The following is a 13805-nucleotide window of genomic DNA, read 5'->3' as shown; positions in this document are numbered from 1 at the left end:
CCCTTGTGTTCTAATCTTCACAAGGAAATTAACTGTGAAATGGAAATTTAGTTTTTGATTTTCATTTCTGTTATCTTCAGCATTTTTTTCTGTCTTTAAAAAGCCAACCTCCTTTGCTCAGCAAATCAGAGCACTCATTCTATACTGAAATAGGTGCCTATTCTAAAACCCCACATAAAAGTCAACTAAGATCTTTCAACTAAAGTTATACTTTCATCTTTTCACATATCAAAAACTCATCTTCTTGTCTACTCCAAAGAATGTCTTCCTGTCTGCTCCCCATCGACTCTGGTCTACACCAGACAGAAGCTCCTGCCACTGAGGTCCCCTAAGCACGACCGCACTCTAGCCTTTGTAAGATCCACTGAGACATCTGTGTGGCCTTGTACATTAGAAAAGAGGCTGCTCGAGCCTCCCCAGCAACTGAGGCAAGCTCCCACCTGCTCACTGTGCCCCACCTCCTGCCAGGTCAGGCCCCCACTACCTCACTCAAACCATGTAAGTCTCCCTTCTCTGCCCTATTTCCTTCCTTGTTAATTCAACTTCCAACCCACTAGTAGAGTGATCCTTTAAAACACATCCTATCAACCCTCCTCTTTGTCAATGGCTTCCATGGGTTACAGGCAACATTCTTTCCAAGCCTGTGCCCTGGCTACACCCAGTTATGAGTGTGTTTTCTATGTGTCTCAGCCCAAGCAGGGCTTCTGCAAGGTCTTCCCTGCCCTTACTCACTTGTTGAATTCCAATTCCTTCAATGTGACTTGAGCTTAGGGATTATTTCTTTGGTAAAGTCCTTCCTTAATGCTCTTTCCAGAGAATCTACACATACCTCCTTCATATGAGTAATTATCTCTGTCTCTTGTCTCTTTATCTGATGCTGGTGATTGAACCCAGGGTCCTTGTGCATGCTAGGCAAGTGCTCTGAAACTGAGCTACATCCCCAGCCCTTTTTATTTTATTTTGAGATGGCATCTCTCTAAGTTGCCCAGGCTGTCCTGGAACTTGTAATCCCCCTGACTCAGCTTCTCGAGTAACTAGGATTATGCACTCAGCATTCTTTTTCTTTTTTTGGGGGGCACGGGTACCAGGGATTTTATTCAGGGGCACTCAATCACTGAGCCACATCCCCAGCCTATTTTGTATTTTATTTAGAGACAGGGTCACTGAGTTGCTTAGTGCTTTGCTTTTGCTGAGGCTGGCTTTGAACTCTCAATCTTCTTGCTTCAGCCTCCCAAGGCACTGGGATTACAGGTGTGTGCCCCTGCACCCATTTTGACTTCATATTTTTCTTTCATTTGTGATATTAGGGAACTGAACCAAGGCCTTGTTTAGACTCAGCAAACACTCTACCAAACTGAGGCACATCTCCATCCCTGAATAACATTAGGGAGTACCCTGTGATGAATGTGTGGTTTCCCCCACCATCCATAAATATAATACAAAATAATTTTTTATTTTCTAGGGGGCAGGGGGGACAAGGTACTAAGAACAAAACATAGCAACAACCTTTATTATTCTCCAAAAGCCACTGTTAACCTCAGTTTACTTCATTTGTGGCCCCATAGCAAAACTAGGTCAAACAAATTTAGAAACAGTGTCAGGGAACATATTCATTTGGAAAGATTTTCTATAATATTTAAAGTTAACTAAATAACTAAAAAGGATTTTGTGCACATCATTCTAAAAAATTCATGTAAGCTGAACATCCCACCCAATTCTGATAAAGACACAAATGAAATGCCATTCTGATGTTAAAGGTAAAAGTTTAACTTTCATAGCTATATTTAGATCATTGTGTAATCAACACAGGAAATAAATAGCTTGATCATATTTCGGATCCATACAGCATTATTCTGCATCAAAACATCAAATAAAATAACATTTCTACCATATGATTCACCTAAAATTTATTAGAGTGCTTAGAATTAAATTCGAGTGAAATTAAGATCTTTTCTAGGAAATAGCAAAAATTAAATCTAGTCATTTAAATCTTATGACTCTCAGTTTCATCATTTATACAAAATAGAGACTAAATCTCTAAAGCTCTCCCTAATTTTAAAATTCTACGTAGAGTTTTAAAAGAAATGATAGCATATATGAGCTAACAGTTGGGAATATCTTAATATTATGTGATTATATTTTTTAATTAAAATGCCACTGATGTAACAGAGTGTAAACCACTACCCATAAATAGTTTTTCTCACCTCCAGGTTTTGACATTCCTGAGCAGAATTGGTAGGCAGGCCAATCCACTTGATCTCTTTCTTTTCCTTTGAAATTATGTTCATTGCCATTAACACATTTAAAGCATCATAAACTCTTCGTCTAATGTTCTTCTGATCATAAGCCTGCTGAAAAATATTTTTATTGAGCAATAAATTTTAAGGGTAAAGGTATAATCATGTGATGTTAATATACTAAATTAAAACATAATATCTTTGAAGTGCTGAATTCATTCTATGCCTATTGAAAATATCCTTCAAAATTAAATAATAAAGATACTTTTAAACTATAAAACATAAAATAATTTTATAAATATTATGTTACCATCAGATCAACATTAAAAAATACTAAAAGGATTTCTTCAGGTAGAAGATATATCATTTAAGGGAACTTGGAAATGTAGGACAGAATTAAGAAAAACTTGAAAGTAAAAACATGAATAAATTTCAACTAATATTCACCATATTAAAAAAAATCCCAGAGTCCAGAATATGCACAAAACTAATACAAACGAAGATAATAATAGCTATATCAGAAGAGAGTAGTGGAGGTAAAGCATTCTAAAGCCTTAATTTTAGACTAAAAAAATCAAGGATATGTGTCTATAATTCCAGCTACTTGAGAGGCTGAAGCAGAAGGACTGTAAAGTCAACTTCAGCAACTTAGTAAGAACCTGCCTCAAAATAAAAAATAAAAAATGGCTGGGATATAGCTCAGTAGGAGAGTGCTTACCTAGCACGCAAAGGCACTGGGTTTAATCAGCAACAACAACAACAACAACAACAAAATGCATGTTTTCAGTTCTAGATAAGGTTGGAGCAGTAATGATTACTAAGTTGTTTTCAGTCTACAATGAGAATAGGAACTTGCACCACAATATAATTACAATCACCATAAAACACACTTAGTTTGGCTGAGCTTTCTTTTTTTGTAGCAAGACTTTCTCAATGAAGAAATTGTGTTGTCTTACATTATAGAGCAAGAGGGCAGGTAGCTTCTAAGAACAAACTCCAGCCAATTAAATGCCATGATAATACAGGATGGGGGAATAACACTGAAATCATCTAAATTTAAAATAATCTAAAGTAAAGGGGAAACTTAGGTTATAGAACTGAATGTAAATATGAGAAATCCTGACATTATAGAAATAACATAACAACAAATAACAGGTGGAGGCAGTGAGGAAGGGTTCCTGGTTTCTTCTCTTTGATACTGGAAGGGATATGGGCACTGTTCAAAGTAGATAATGATGTAACAATAGAGCTTTCAGCACAGTATATTTATTTGAAGTTATAAAACAACTATAAAAATATTTTTCTTTAACAATTAGTACTGATATATCTAATCTAAGTCTTGTGGTGGAAGAGAAAGATGGCGATAAGTATAGCATATTAATTTATTACACTTCCATAATCAACAGCTACTGTTTTGGTTTGGTTTTTTTTTTCTGTGTGTGTGTGTGTGGGGGGGTCTTTCCCACATCCCCAATCCTTTTTAAAAAAATATTTTTTGTAGTTGTATATGGACAACATACCTTTATTTTATTTGGTTATTTGTATGTGGTGCTAAGGATCGAAACTAGTGCCTCGCACTTTCTAGGCAAGTGCTCTGTCACTGAGTTACAGCTCTAGACCCCATTCCCAATCATTTTTGAGGTTGGCTTTGAACTTGCCATCCTCCTGCCTCGACCTCCCATGTCACTGGATTACAGGTGTGCACCACAGTGCCCAGCAACAGGTACTATTACAGATGATAAAAAGTAAAATATTAAGTATGTTACTTAGAGTTATAAGTTATAAAGATAACCAACTAAAAAATTACAGAGTATAAATTTTCCAAATCATCAGAAAAGTAACACTTAGTGAACAGAGAAAAACCCAACCTTTGTTTATATCCTGGGGTGCTAGGAGTGGATTATAAAATGTATATGTGAGATGCTGAAAAAGGCTAAGAGGAAATACTTCTCTGCAGTGACATCTGAGTGAAGATCAGAAGGAGGAGAAAGAGAAGCCAGATGGATGCTCACAAAGGCAAAGGGAACAGCAAGTATGGAGACCTGACCAGGGACGTCTTCTGGCACACTCATGCAGCATGCGGCTGGAGTATACTAAATGTGTGGCCAGAGGTAGTAACTGGGGAAGTGCGAAGAAGACTTTGAGATCAATGAGGTAATGGAGGCCAGACATAGTGGGGCTGGTAGATCTGAGAACTTTGGCTTTCACTTCAGATCAAAAGGTGATGCACTGTTTCGAGTGCACAGAGAACATTAAAAGAAACAAAACCCACCATAAAATGGCTTATAAAGAAATCTCTATGCAATCCAAAAACAGAAAAGGTTCAACTCAACACCTATGGCAACAAACAAAAATCCCTATCCCCTGAAATTATAAAACTCCAATGTTCTTAGTCAAAAAGGACATTAAAACTAAAGTTAGAGAATATATAAAGAATAATATATCAGCTGGGTATGGGGATACATGCCTGTAATCTCAGCAGTTCAGGAGGCTGAAGCAGGAGGATTTCAAGTTCAAAACCAGCCACAGAAATTTATCAAAGCCATAAGCAAGTTAGCAAGACCCTGTCTCAAAACATAAAAAGGGCTAGTGATGTGGTTCAGTGGTTAAGTACCCTTGGGTTGAATCCCCGGTACCAAAAAAAAAAAAAAAAAAAAAAAAATCAGAATCAAAGGAATAGAACCAAAAAATGCTAAAGGGGAAAAGTCATAGCCATAAAGACTTTCATTACTAAACAAAAATAATTAAACTATATAAACTAGTTACAAGGGTAGACTATGATGTATACTTTATATAGTTTAATTATTTTTGTTTAGTAAAAATAATTAAACTATATAAAGTATATAGCCATAAAGACTTTCATTACTAAACAAAAATAATTAAACTATATAAAGTATACATCATAGTCTACAAGGGTAAAAGGCAACAAAAGGGGCCATCACTGTGGCTCAGTAGTGGAGTGTTTGCCTAGCATGCATACTCTGGGCTCAATCCCCGGCACTACAAAAACAAAACAAAAACCTAGAAACACAAATCAGAAGGTTGGTGTAAACAAAACCAAGAAAAGGTTCTTTTGGAAAAATAATTCTAATAATTTTGAGAATATGGATGAGATGGAAGATCTTCAGAAAATACCAAACTGAACCTATTGGAGACAGAAATTCTAGAATGAGTAATTACCAAAGAATAAATGGAGAAAGTTACCTAAGATATACCCTCTCACCAAATCATCAGGATTAGACGGTTTCACAGGTAATATCTGTACAATTTTAGGGAACTGAAATTGACATTCAATGTTATTAAACCTTTAATGAAGTATACAAAAAAGAAGGCCTCTAAATTCATTTTATTAAGCCAGCTTACTACTACCAAGCCAGACTACAAAGATGGTTAACAAACAAAAACAGAAACCTCACTTATGCATATTAATGTAAAAATTCTAAAATTCTCAGGAAACCATAATTTGATTAAATTCAATGTCCATTTCTGATATTTTCTTAAGAAAAGAGAGCAAGACTGGTGTTGTGGTGCATATTTGTAATATCAACTACTTACAGGAAGCTGAGGCAGGAGGATTGCAAGTTCAAGGCCAGCCTCAGCAACTAAGTAAAGATTTGTCTCAAAATTAAATTTAAAAAGAGTTGAAGGGGCTGGGGAGATAGCTCAGTTTTAAAGCACTTGCCTAGCATTCATGAAGATCTGGGTTCAATCCCCACCACTACATAAAAAATAAACAATTTTTTAAAAAAAGGTGGCAGGGAGGTAGGGTTGGAGATCAGTTCATGGTAGAACACTTGACTAGCACGTATAAAGTCTGGGATTAATACCCAGAACCACAAAAGACAAAAAAAGAAGCAAGAAGAAATGTTTAATTTTTTAAAAAAATTCAGGTAGTCTATAGTTCCTATTAAAATATTTATCCTCTTTGAGGGCTGAAATACTATACATATTGCATTAGAGTTTAGAATTACAGATCTGTAGCTCAGTAGTAGAGCACATGCCTAATATGCACAAGGTCCTAAGTTCACTCGCCAACACACAAACAATAAAGAATTAAACATCTATGACTAGAGTTAGCATTATTATTTAATATTTGTGTAGAGTACATATAATATAATTACATTTAGTAAAATGTAAACTTTTTATCTTTAGTGATAAAAAGCAGATCACAACTTGCTTAGGGAGGGAGGCAGAGGAAGGAACGGGCTCTGAAGGGCTCAAAGAACCTACTGGAAGTCATGGGGAGGTTGTGCATCTCGACTGTGGTAGTGGTTTCACAGGTGCACATAACTACCAAAACTCAAAGAATTCTATTCCTTGACTGTATGTAACTATCTACCAAAAAGTAAGAAAAAAATAATCTAATTGTATACTATGTACATTTCCCTCTGTAACTTTATTTTGCCTGAAAAAAGTGAGAATGATTTCTACAGCTTAAAGAACAGTCTCTAACATGCATTAATAAAGAATGCAGCATGCAAAGCATTATCACTTCTGTGTTTAAAACAAAAAGGAAATAAATTTTATCACATGTATTCATAAAAGAATTCTAGAAAGATATTCAAGCAGGTGTAAGTGAATATTAATTAAGAATGATATTACCTATGAATGGGGACTGTGGGAGAAGGGAGTAATTTCTAATACACACTCTTATAGAACTGGAATGTTAATAAGCATGTCCATGTATGATTTTTCCAATAAAAAGTGACATTTTCTTATTGACTTAGACACTGATGAAACAGTAAAGTTCAGAAATGTATATGAAGCCACTGAAGAGGAGATCATGTTCAAAAAAAGCATGTTCCATTAGAAACCCCCCAATTTTTATTTTAAACTCCTGCAATCTATAATATGAAAAAAAACTCCTAGCTTATTGAGGATGCTCTAGCTTATATGATTCCTCAAATTTATCACACAGACAACCCGAACAAGTAAACTGTAGTAGCATTGTTACTCCATATCAAGTTAATGATCAACCTACCGAATCAGCTGCCAAGTGGTTGTTGGAATTGGTGAACTCTGAAACCAGCTCATCAGCTACTTCATTATATGATGTTGTACCTTTACGCTGAACTTTCTCACATACTTTCATAGAAAAATGTCTCAAGCCTTTTCCATTTTTATCTCCTTTTTTGCTTCGTTTACTAGAAGAGAAAAAAATTATGAAAACAAAATTTATATTCCATCATACTTACCAATGACTTCCTTCACAAAACTCTGTAAGATAATGCAAGAGGATAGCAATTTAGTATTTGCTTCAAGTTGTAAAAATTTAAATAGATAATAGGAAATGTTTTAAAATTAATTTTTGTCTTAAAAGCCTAATAAAGTATATAGTGCTTTTGTATATATATCATTCATTTACTCAACGAATATTTATTAATGAATTACTACTACGTGCCAGATACTGTTACAGACACTGGAAATAAGTGAAAAATGATAAAAACCCTGGCCTTTTTAGAGCTGATAGAACCATTAATACTTATTTTTAATTATGGATATTAGTTTTTCTGAAATTAAAAGCATCACTGTTCTTGGGTTTATCTATTCAACTTTTTTTGGTGTGTGTGGTGCTGGGATTGGCCCCAGGGCCTATGCATGCTACCTATATGCTCTACAATGGAACTATATCCCCAGCCCCTATTCAACTTTTAACTGAAAGTCACTGGAATTGGATCTAAGTCTTTAATTAAATTTGGTCAATGCCAAAGCCTAAACTTTGATAACTTAATTTTTAACATTTGGAGGAGGTTCAACTTAGTTCTACTGAGTATCATCAACTCTATGCCAAAAAACAGAAATACAAAACTAAAGCAAGATCTACTCCCTCATTCTGAGTCGGGGGATGATGAAGAGACAGACACACACAATGACAGATAATTTCAATTTTATAAACAGTAAGTGCCAAGTCAGTTATTCACAATATACTCTGGGAACACTATAGGAAGAAGAATATCTAATATGATCCCTAAGAGGGTGACTTGCTGGAGAAGAGTCACAAATAATGAGGAGTTGTCACATGAAGGAAGCTAGGAAAGCTATTAGGCAGGGTCATTAGTAGCACTGGACACATGAATGGTGAAACAGTCTACAGGAGCTCATCAAACAGTACAGTTTGATGAGTATACCTGGATGTGAAGTACGACTTAGTGATGAGGAAGAAAGGTAGATAAAGGCCAGGCCCTTCAGAGCCAATGCACAGGAACTTGTACTTCATCTCGCCATATTCCATTTATATTTAATGTCAGTTACATGTTTTCTGTTGTGCACTTTAACAGACACTAAGCACGCACTTTTCAAAATAATGAGATGAGAAAAGGACATTTACTTCCTTTTCCATATATTCCCAAAGAACCATCTACATGCACCTAATGGTTCACCTTCCTTATCTATTGAAATGTGGTGAAACCACTAAATGATAATAAGAGGGGCGGGCAGTACAGTGCGCTTTCCAGTTAGGGATAAATCTGTGCAAAGCAGGAGATGAAGTTATAAGGGGAAAGGCAGTGACAGCAAGATCAGCTGAGAGGCTACTGCCACGATCCAGTCAAGAAACAGTGAGCCCTGAGACAGGGGCAGTGATTAGGTTGGAGAAGCGATGGAACTGCAAAAATTCTCAAGTTAAAAAACAGAAGAACTAAGCAACTGATTGACATGGAGAGTTTCAAGGAGAGAAATAGGGAACTCAGAAATAAGACAGAAGCTTAAAATACACACTGAATTTCAAAGACTTGAGCAGTGAATATAAAAGATCTCATAAATTTTACATAAGCTTCACATTAAAATATAATATTTTAGATATACTGGGTTAAATAAAAGATAATACAGGATTAGTATCTTTTATTCAAAATGCCAGGGACCAGAAGCATTTAAAATTTCAAATTTTTTTTACATTTTGGAATATTTGCACATCTATCACATCTTAGGGATGGCACCTGAGTCTAAAACATGAAATTCACTTATGTGTCATATACAATTTATATATAAAGCACGACAATAACTTTTACATAATATTTTAACAATTTTGTGCATGAAACAAACTTTCATGGTGTGGATCTTTCCACTTGTAGTGTTATGGTAGCACTCAAAAAGTTTCAAGTTATGGAGCATTTTGGATTTTTGGATTAGGGATGTTCAACCTGCATTACAATGAGTTTCATGTGTTTCTTTGATATTTTTGTGGTAAACTGAACCCAGAATTTGCACATGCTAGGCAGGAAACTATACCACTAAGCTATATCCACTTTTTACTTTTTAAATTAGCTCTCAGAAAGGTGGTCAGCATTATATTTCCACTGGGTAGCAATGATGTTGAGTTTAATTAGCCTGTATAACATATGAATGGATGTATATGTATATTTTTGGAGGAGGGAAGTACCAGGGATTGAACTCAGGGGCACTCGACCACTGAGCAACAGCCCTAGCCCTATTTTGTATTTTACTGAGAAACAGGGTCTCACTGAGTTGCTTGCTGTTGCTGAGGCTGAGGCTGGCTTTGAACTTGTGATCCTCCTGTCTCAGCCTTCTGAGCCACTGGGATTACAGGCCTGTACCATAGTGCCCAGCTCCGAATGGATATACTTAATAGGTAGCTGAATATATGAGCCTACAGCTTATAGGAGACATAAAAACAGACACCACAACTATATAGCAAAACTGAACTGGGCTGGGGATGTGGCTCAAGCGGTAGCGCGCTTGCCTGGCATGCGTGCGGCCGGGGTTCGATCCTCAGCACCACATACAGACAAATACTAAAAAATAAATATTAAAATTCTCTCTCCCTCTCTCTCCTCTCTCTCACTCTTTCTTTAAAAAAAAACAAAAACAAACTCTTGTGTGTATCTCTGCCTAGTCTCCGTCTTTAAAAAAAACAAAAAACTGAATACCTACTGTCAAAAACACAACAAAATGAGGAAACATAAAGCTCCTATAGACAGGAATACAAACCCTTTTGGTTTTTAGCCAAAAGGCCTACATACCAGTGTCTGAGTAGAAAAAGAAAAATTTAGGGGGCCCTATATAGTGGACCTGAGAATAGGATAACTTCATAATAGCCAAAAGAGTTTACTAGAAGTACAGCTGCCAATTTTGAGCCTCAGTTGAACTGAGGAGGAGTTCTGTCCTCTCAAATACCAGCTGAGTACATGGGTCCCACAATAAGGACTAGAGTATTGGAACAATCTAGCACATATGGTTCCCAAAATTCAGGTTCAAGAAGAAAACAATAAATATTGTCACATCCATACCTGTTTTAAGGGAATAATTAATAGGGAATGCTGTAATTCATGAAATTTTAAAAAACGAGAATATCAACCTAGAATGACAAATACCAAATCATTCCAGTAAAGTAGAATACTTTGGACATCTAGAAGAAAAGGGCATCAGCTTTTTCAATAGGAGGTACATACCAGAAGGAAATAAACATATTTAAGAAACAAAGAAAGTATGAGTCAAGAACTTTATATTCACTGACTTTCATTCAAAGATAAGAGGTACAACCTCAGGGATTACCTGCATACCAGCCCCTTCTGAGGAAACAGCTAGAGGACAAGCTTTGGACACTAGGGCACTGACATGAGACCTGGTGAGTATTAAATATACAGTCACCTGTACACATGGAAAAACTGAGGGCTCAAAGGGACAGAATACAGTATCTAAATGAGTTTGTGATCCACAGTAGATAGTTACAGTTACTTTAAAAGTGGAGAAAAATGAGGAGAATGTATATAAAAAGAAACTGGGGTTGGGGATGCAGTTCCATAGTAATGAGCTCTTGCCTAGCATCCACAAGGCCCTTGGTTAAATCCCTAACACCAAAACCAAACAAAAACCAAAATGAAACTAATGTTCTCAATAATCACATTAGTGGTAATATCAGTAGAATTATTTAGGTGCGTTGAGCATGTAATACAGAATAAAACCAATGCATAACCATCATTTACTTTACTTCTACCATCCCTTTCATCCCAACATCTTTAAAAACCAGGACTTTCAGACCATATAAGATTTGAATTAAAACTATTAATATGAACCCATGAAATACTGTATCTTGGTATGTATATGTCTCTTAGATCCATTCATTTAAAAGGACTAGAAAAAATTAGCAACCTAGTAGCAATGATCACCACAATACCCCAAACTGAAGTGTGACATACATTCTCATTTAAAGAAATTAGGGTTTCTCAGAGCAATGGTGCTCCCATGTTTAGGGAAGGAAAAATTCAAGATGAACTTGGAACATCTTAGTCATTCCAAATAATAAGGTATTCAAGACTACTACCGTCATGTCAAAAGAGTCAACTGGCCCCCTGACCAAAGCCAGACAATTAAAGTTTCGATAGTTATAATAATTGCAATATACAAACCCACCACAAATGTTTAAATTCATGAACTTCTAGGTGTCTTTTTAAAACAGAAGACCTTTGGAAGAAGATGGAAACAAGTTCATCACCTTGAATACTAATCAAAAAAAAAGGAGCAAGCATTTATTCCAGGTTTCTACAAGGACCATACCTCCAGGAAACCAAGCCGAAGATGAGGGAAAGTATTATTTGAAAGAAGCGACAAATGTACTTTAAATGCAACCCACAATGACAGGCATTAATTATCAGTGATAGTCATACCATGAAGAGTAACTATACCTCCTATACCTATCAATGGAAGAGCACACCACCAACAAAATACATTTCAATACAAAACCTCCTCTATGTCGATTTGCAACTAGAATTTGGCATATTTAGATAACCAATGGCTTTTCATACACTAATTTATATAATTAGTACATGTGCAAAAGTAAATAAAGACTGCTAAAAACAAATGCAGGAGTTATTTTGAAAGAAAATGTTGTGTATGAGGCTTTATATTCAAGCTAAAAAGTAGATAATGGCTTACTAAAGAAAATAAATTCTCAACTTGGTGGTTATATGCTTTTTAAAAGCCAGGAATGAAACAGGGTTGTTTTTCATCTAATTTTAGGTCTTTCTTTTTTTTTTTTTTTTTTTTTAAGCCAGCATTAAGATAATCACAGGGTAGTTCTCAGTAATCACTTATTTGGTTTGCCCTCTGTTGTCATATACAGGTAACATTTAAAGGACTAACTAGACTTTTAATAGCTACTAAATGCTGATGATCATACTCTTGAAACATAGATACAAGCCTACATAAGAGTGTCATAGAGTTAGTTCATTATCAAGTTCATTGATAATGAACTTGAAGGAAACATATAGTGTTCCAATCTAAAAACTGCATACAAATATCTGTCTGGCAGGTTGTTGTGAGGATTAAATAACACACCATGCCTAAAACACACAGCACATAATAGGTGACTTTTCCCCTTCAAGAACTAATGGAATTTTTATAAGCAATACAAAACTGAAGCTTTGTGGTCAATAATAGCAGAATCAAGAAATTAAATGTACTCACTGGAAGGCTGATAGAGCATCATAGCAAAAGTCAATCAATATCTACATAAAAATTCAACAAAGTAGGCTAGGATAATCAACACCTACAGCAAACAGGAAATCTGGTTGTTCAACCAATTCAGTAAGACACTTCTTTGAAAGTTAAGTAAACCATGTTTCTATTAAAATGCTATATGAAGAACTACTGCAATTCAACAACAACAAAAGCAACCCAGTTAAAAAATGGCAAAGGACTTGAAAAGTCATCTCTCCAAAGCAGTACAAACAGCCAACAGGCACATGGAAATATGCTCAAAATCACTAATCAGAGAAGTGCATATCAAAACCACAATGAGATTCTGCTTCACACTCATTAGGATGGATATTATCAAAAGAACACTAGAAAACAAGGTGCTGTTCTGTGGTAGAACGTTTGCCCAACATGCACGAGGTCCTAAATTCAATCCCAAGCACCAAAAAAAAAAAAAAAAAATAAAAACAAAAATAAATAAATAAAAGAAAAAAGGTTTACTTTTTAAACTTAGCTAATAATTTTAAATAAACTTAATAATAGATTTGTATAAAAAAGTAAATGACTGAAAATAAAGTAATATCAAATAATATCTATTTTTTTCTTTTTAGATTTTCAATGTTTTTGGCTTAGATTTAACAAATTGATCCTAAAATGTAACATGCTATAAAAAAATAACTGAAAATGGATCAAAGAGCCAGGCATGGTGGTACACACCTGTAATCCCAGCAGCTTGGAAGGCTGAGGCAGGAGGCTCAGCCAGCCTCAGCAAAAGTGAGGCGCCAAGCAACTCAGTGAGACCCTATCTCTAAATAAAACACAAAATAGGGCTGGGGATGTGGTCAAGTGCCCATGAGTTTAATCCCCAGTACCCCACCCACCAAAAAATAAGAAAAGGTGTAGGGGCTGTGGATATGGCTCAGCGACAGAGTACTTCGCTAGCATGTGTGAGGGCTTGAGTACAACTGCCAGCACTCTGCCAAAAAAGAAAAAAAAATCCAAGAAATGTTAGTACAGATATACAAAAATTAGAATCCTTACACTGTTGGTAGGGATATATAATGGGACAGCCACTTTGGAAAACAGTCTGGTAATTATTCAAAAGGTTAAACAAAAAGTAACCATATGACCCATCAG

At 35.6% G+C, this 13805-nt stretch overlaps 1 protein-coding gene across 11 annotated transcripts in view; it reads right to left on the bottom strand.

The window, feature by feature from the left end:
* Positions 1-13805, bottom strand: part of Tfdp2 (transcription factor Dp-2) — a 164528-nt gene that overhangs the window by 21687 nt on the left and 129036 nt on the right. For 9 of the 11 annotated variants that reach the window (XM_076868871.2, XM_076868878.2, XM_076868873.2 and 6 more), the window contains 2 exons: positions 7219-7381; positions 2205-2351 (listed from right to left, as the gene is read on the bottom strand). In XM_076868871.2, coding sequence (XP_076724986.1) covers positions 2205-2351; positions 7219-7381 — 310 coding nt within the window. The remainder of the gene's footprint in view (positions 1-2204; positions 2352-7218; positions 7382-13805) is intronic. The other 2 variants (XM_076868877.2, XM_076868879.2) reach the window with 1 other exon arrangement.

Source organism: Callospermophilus lateralis, chromosome 10 (assembly GCF_048772815.1).
Source record: "Callospermophilus lateralis isolate mCalLat2 chromosome 10, mCalLat2.hap1, whole genome shotgun sequence".
Taxonomy (NCBI): domain Eukaryota; kingdom Metazoa; phylum Chordata; class Mammalia; order Rodentia; family Sciuridae; genus Callospermophilus; species Callospermophilus lateralis.
This window is presented reverse-complemented; position numbering and strand designations above follow the sequence as displayed.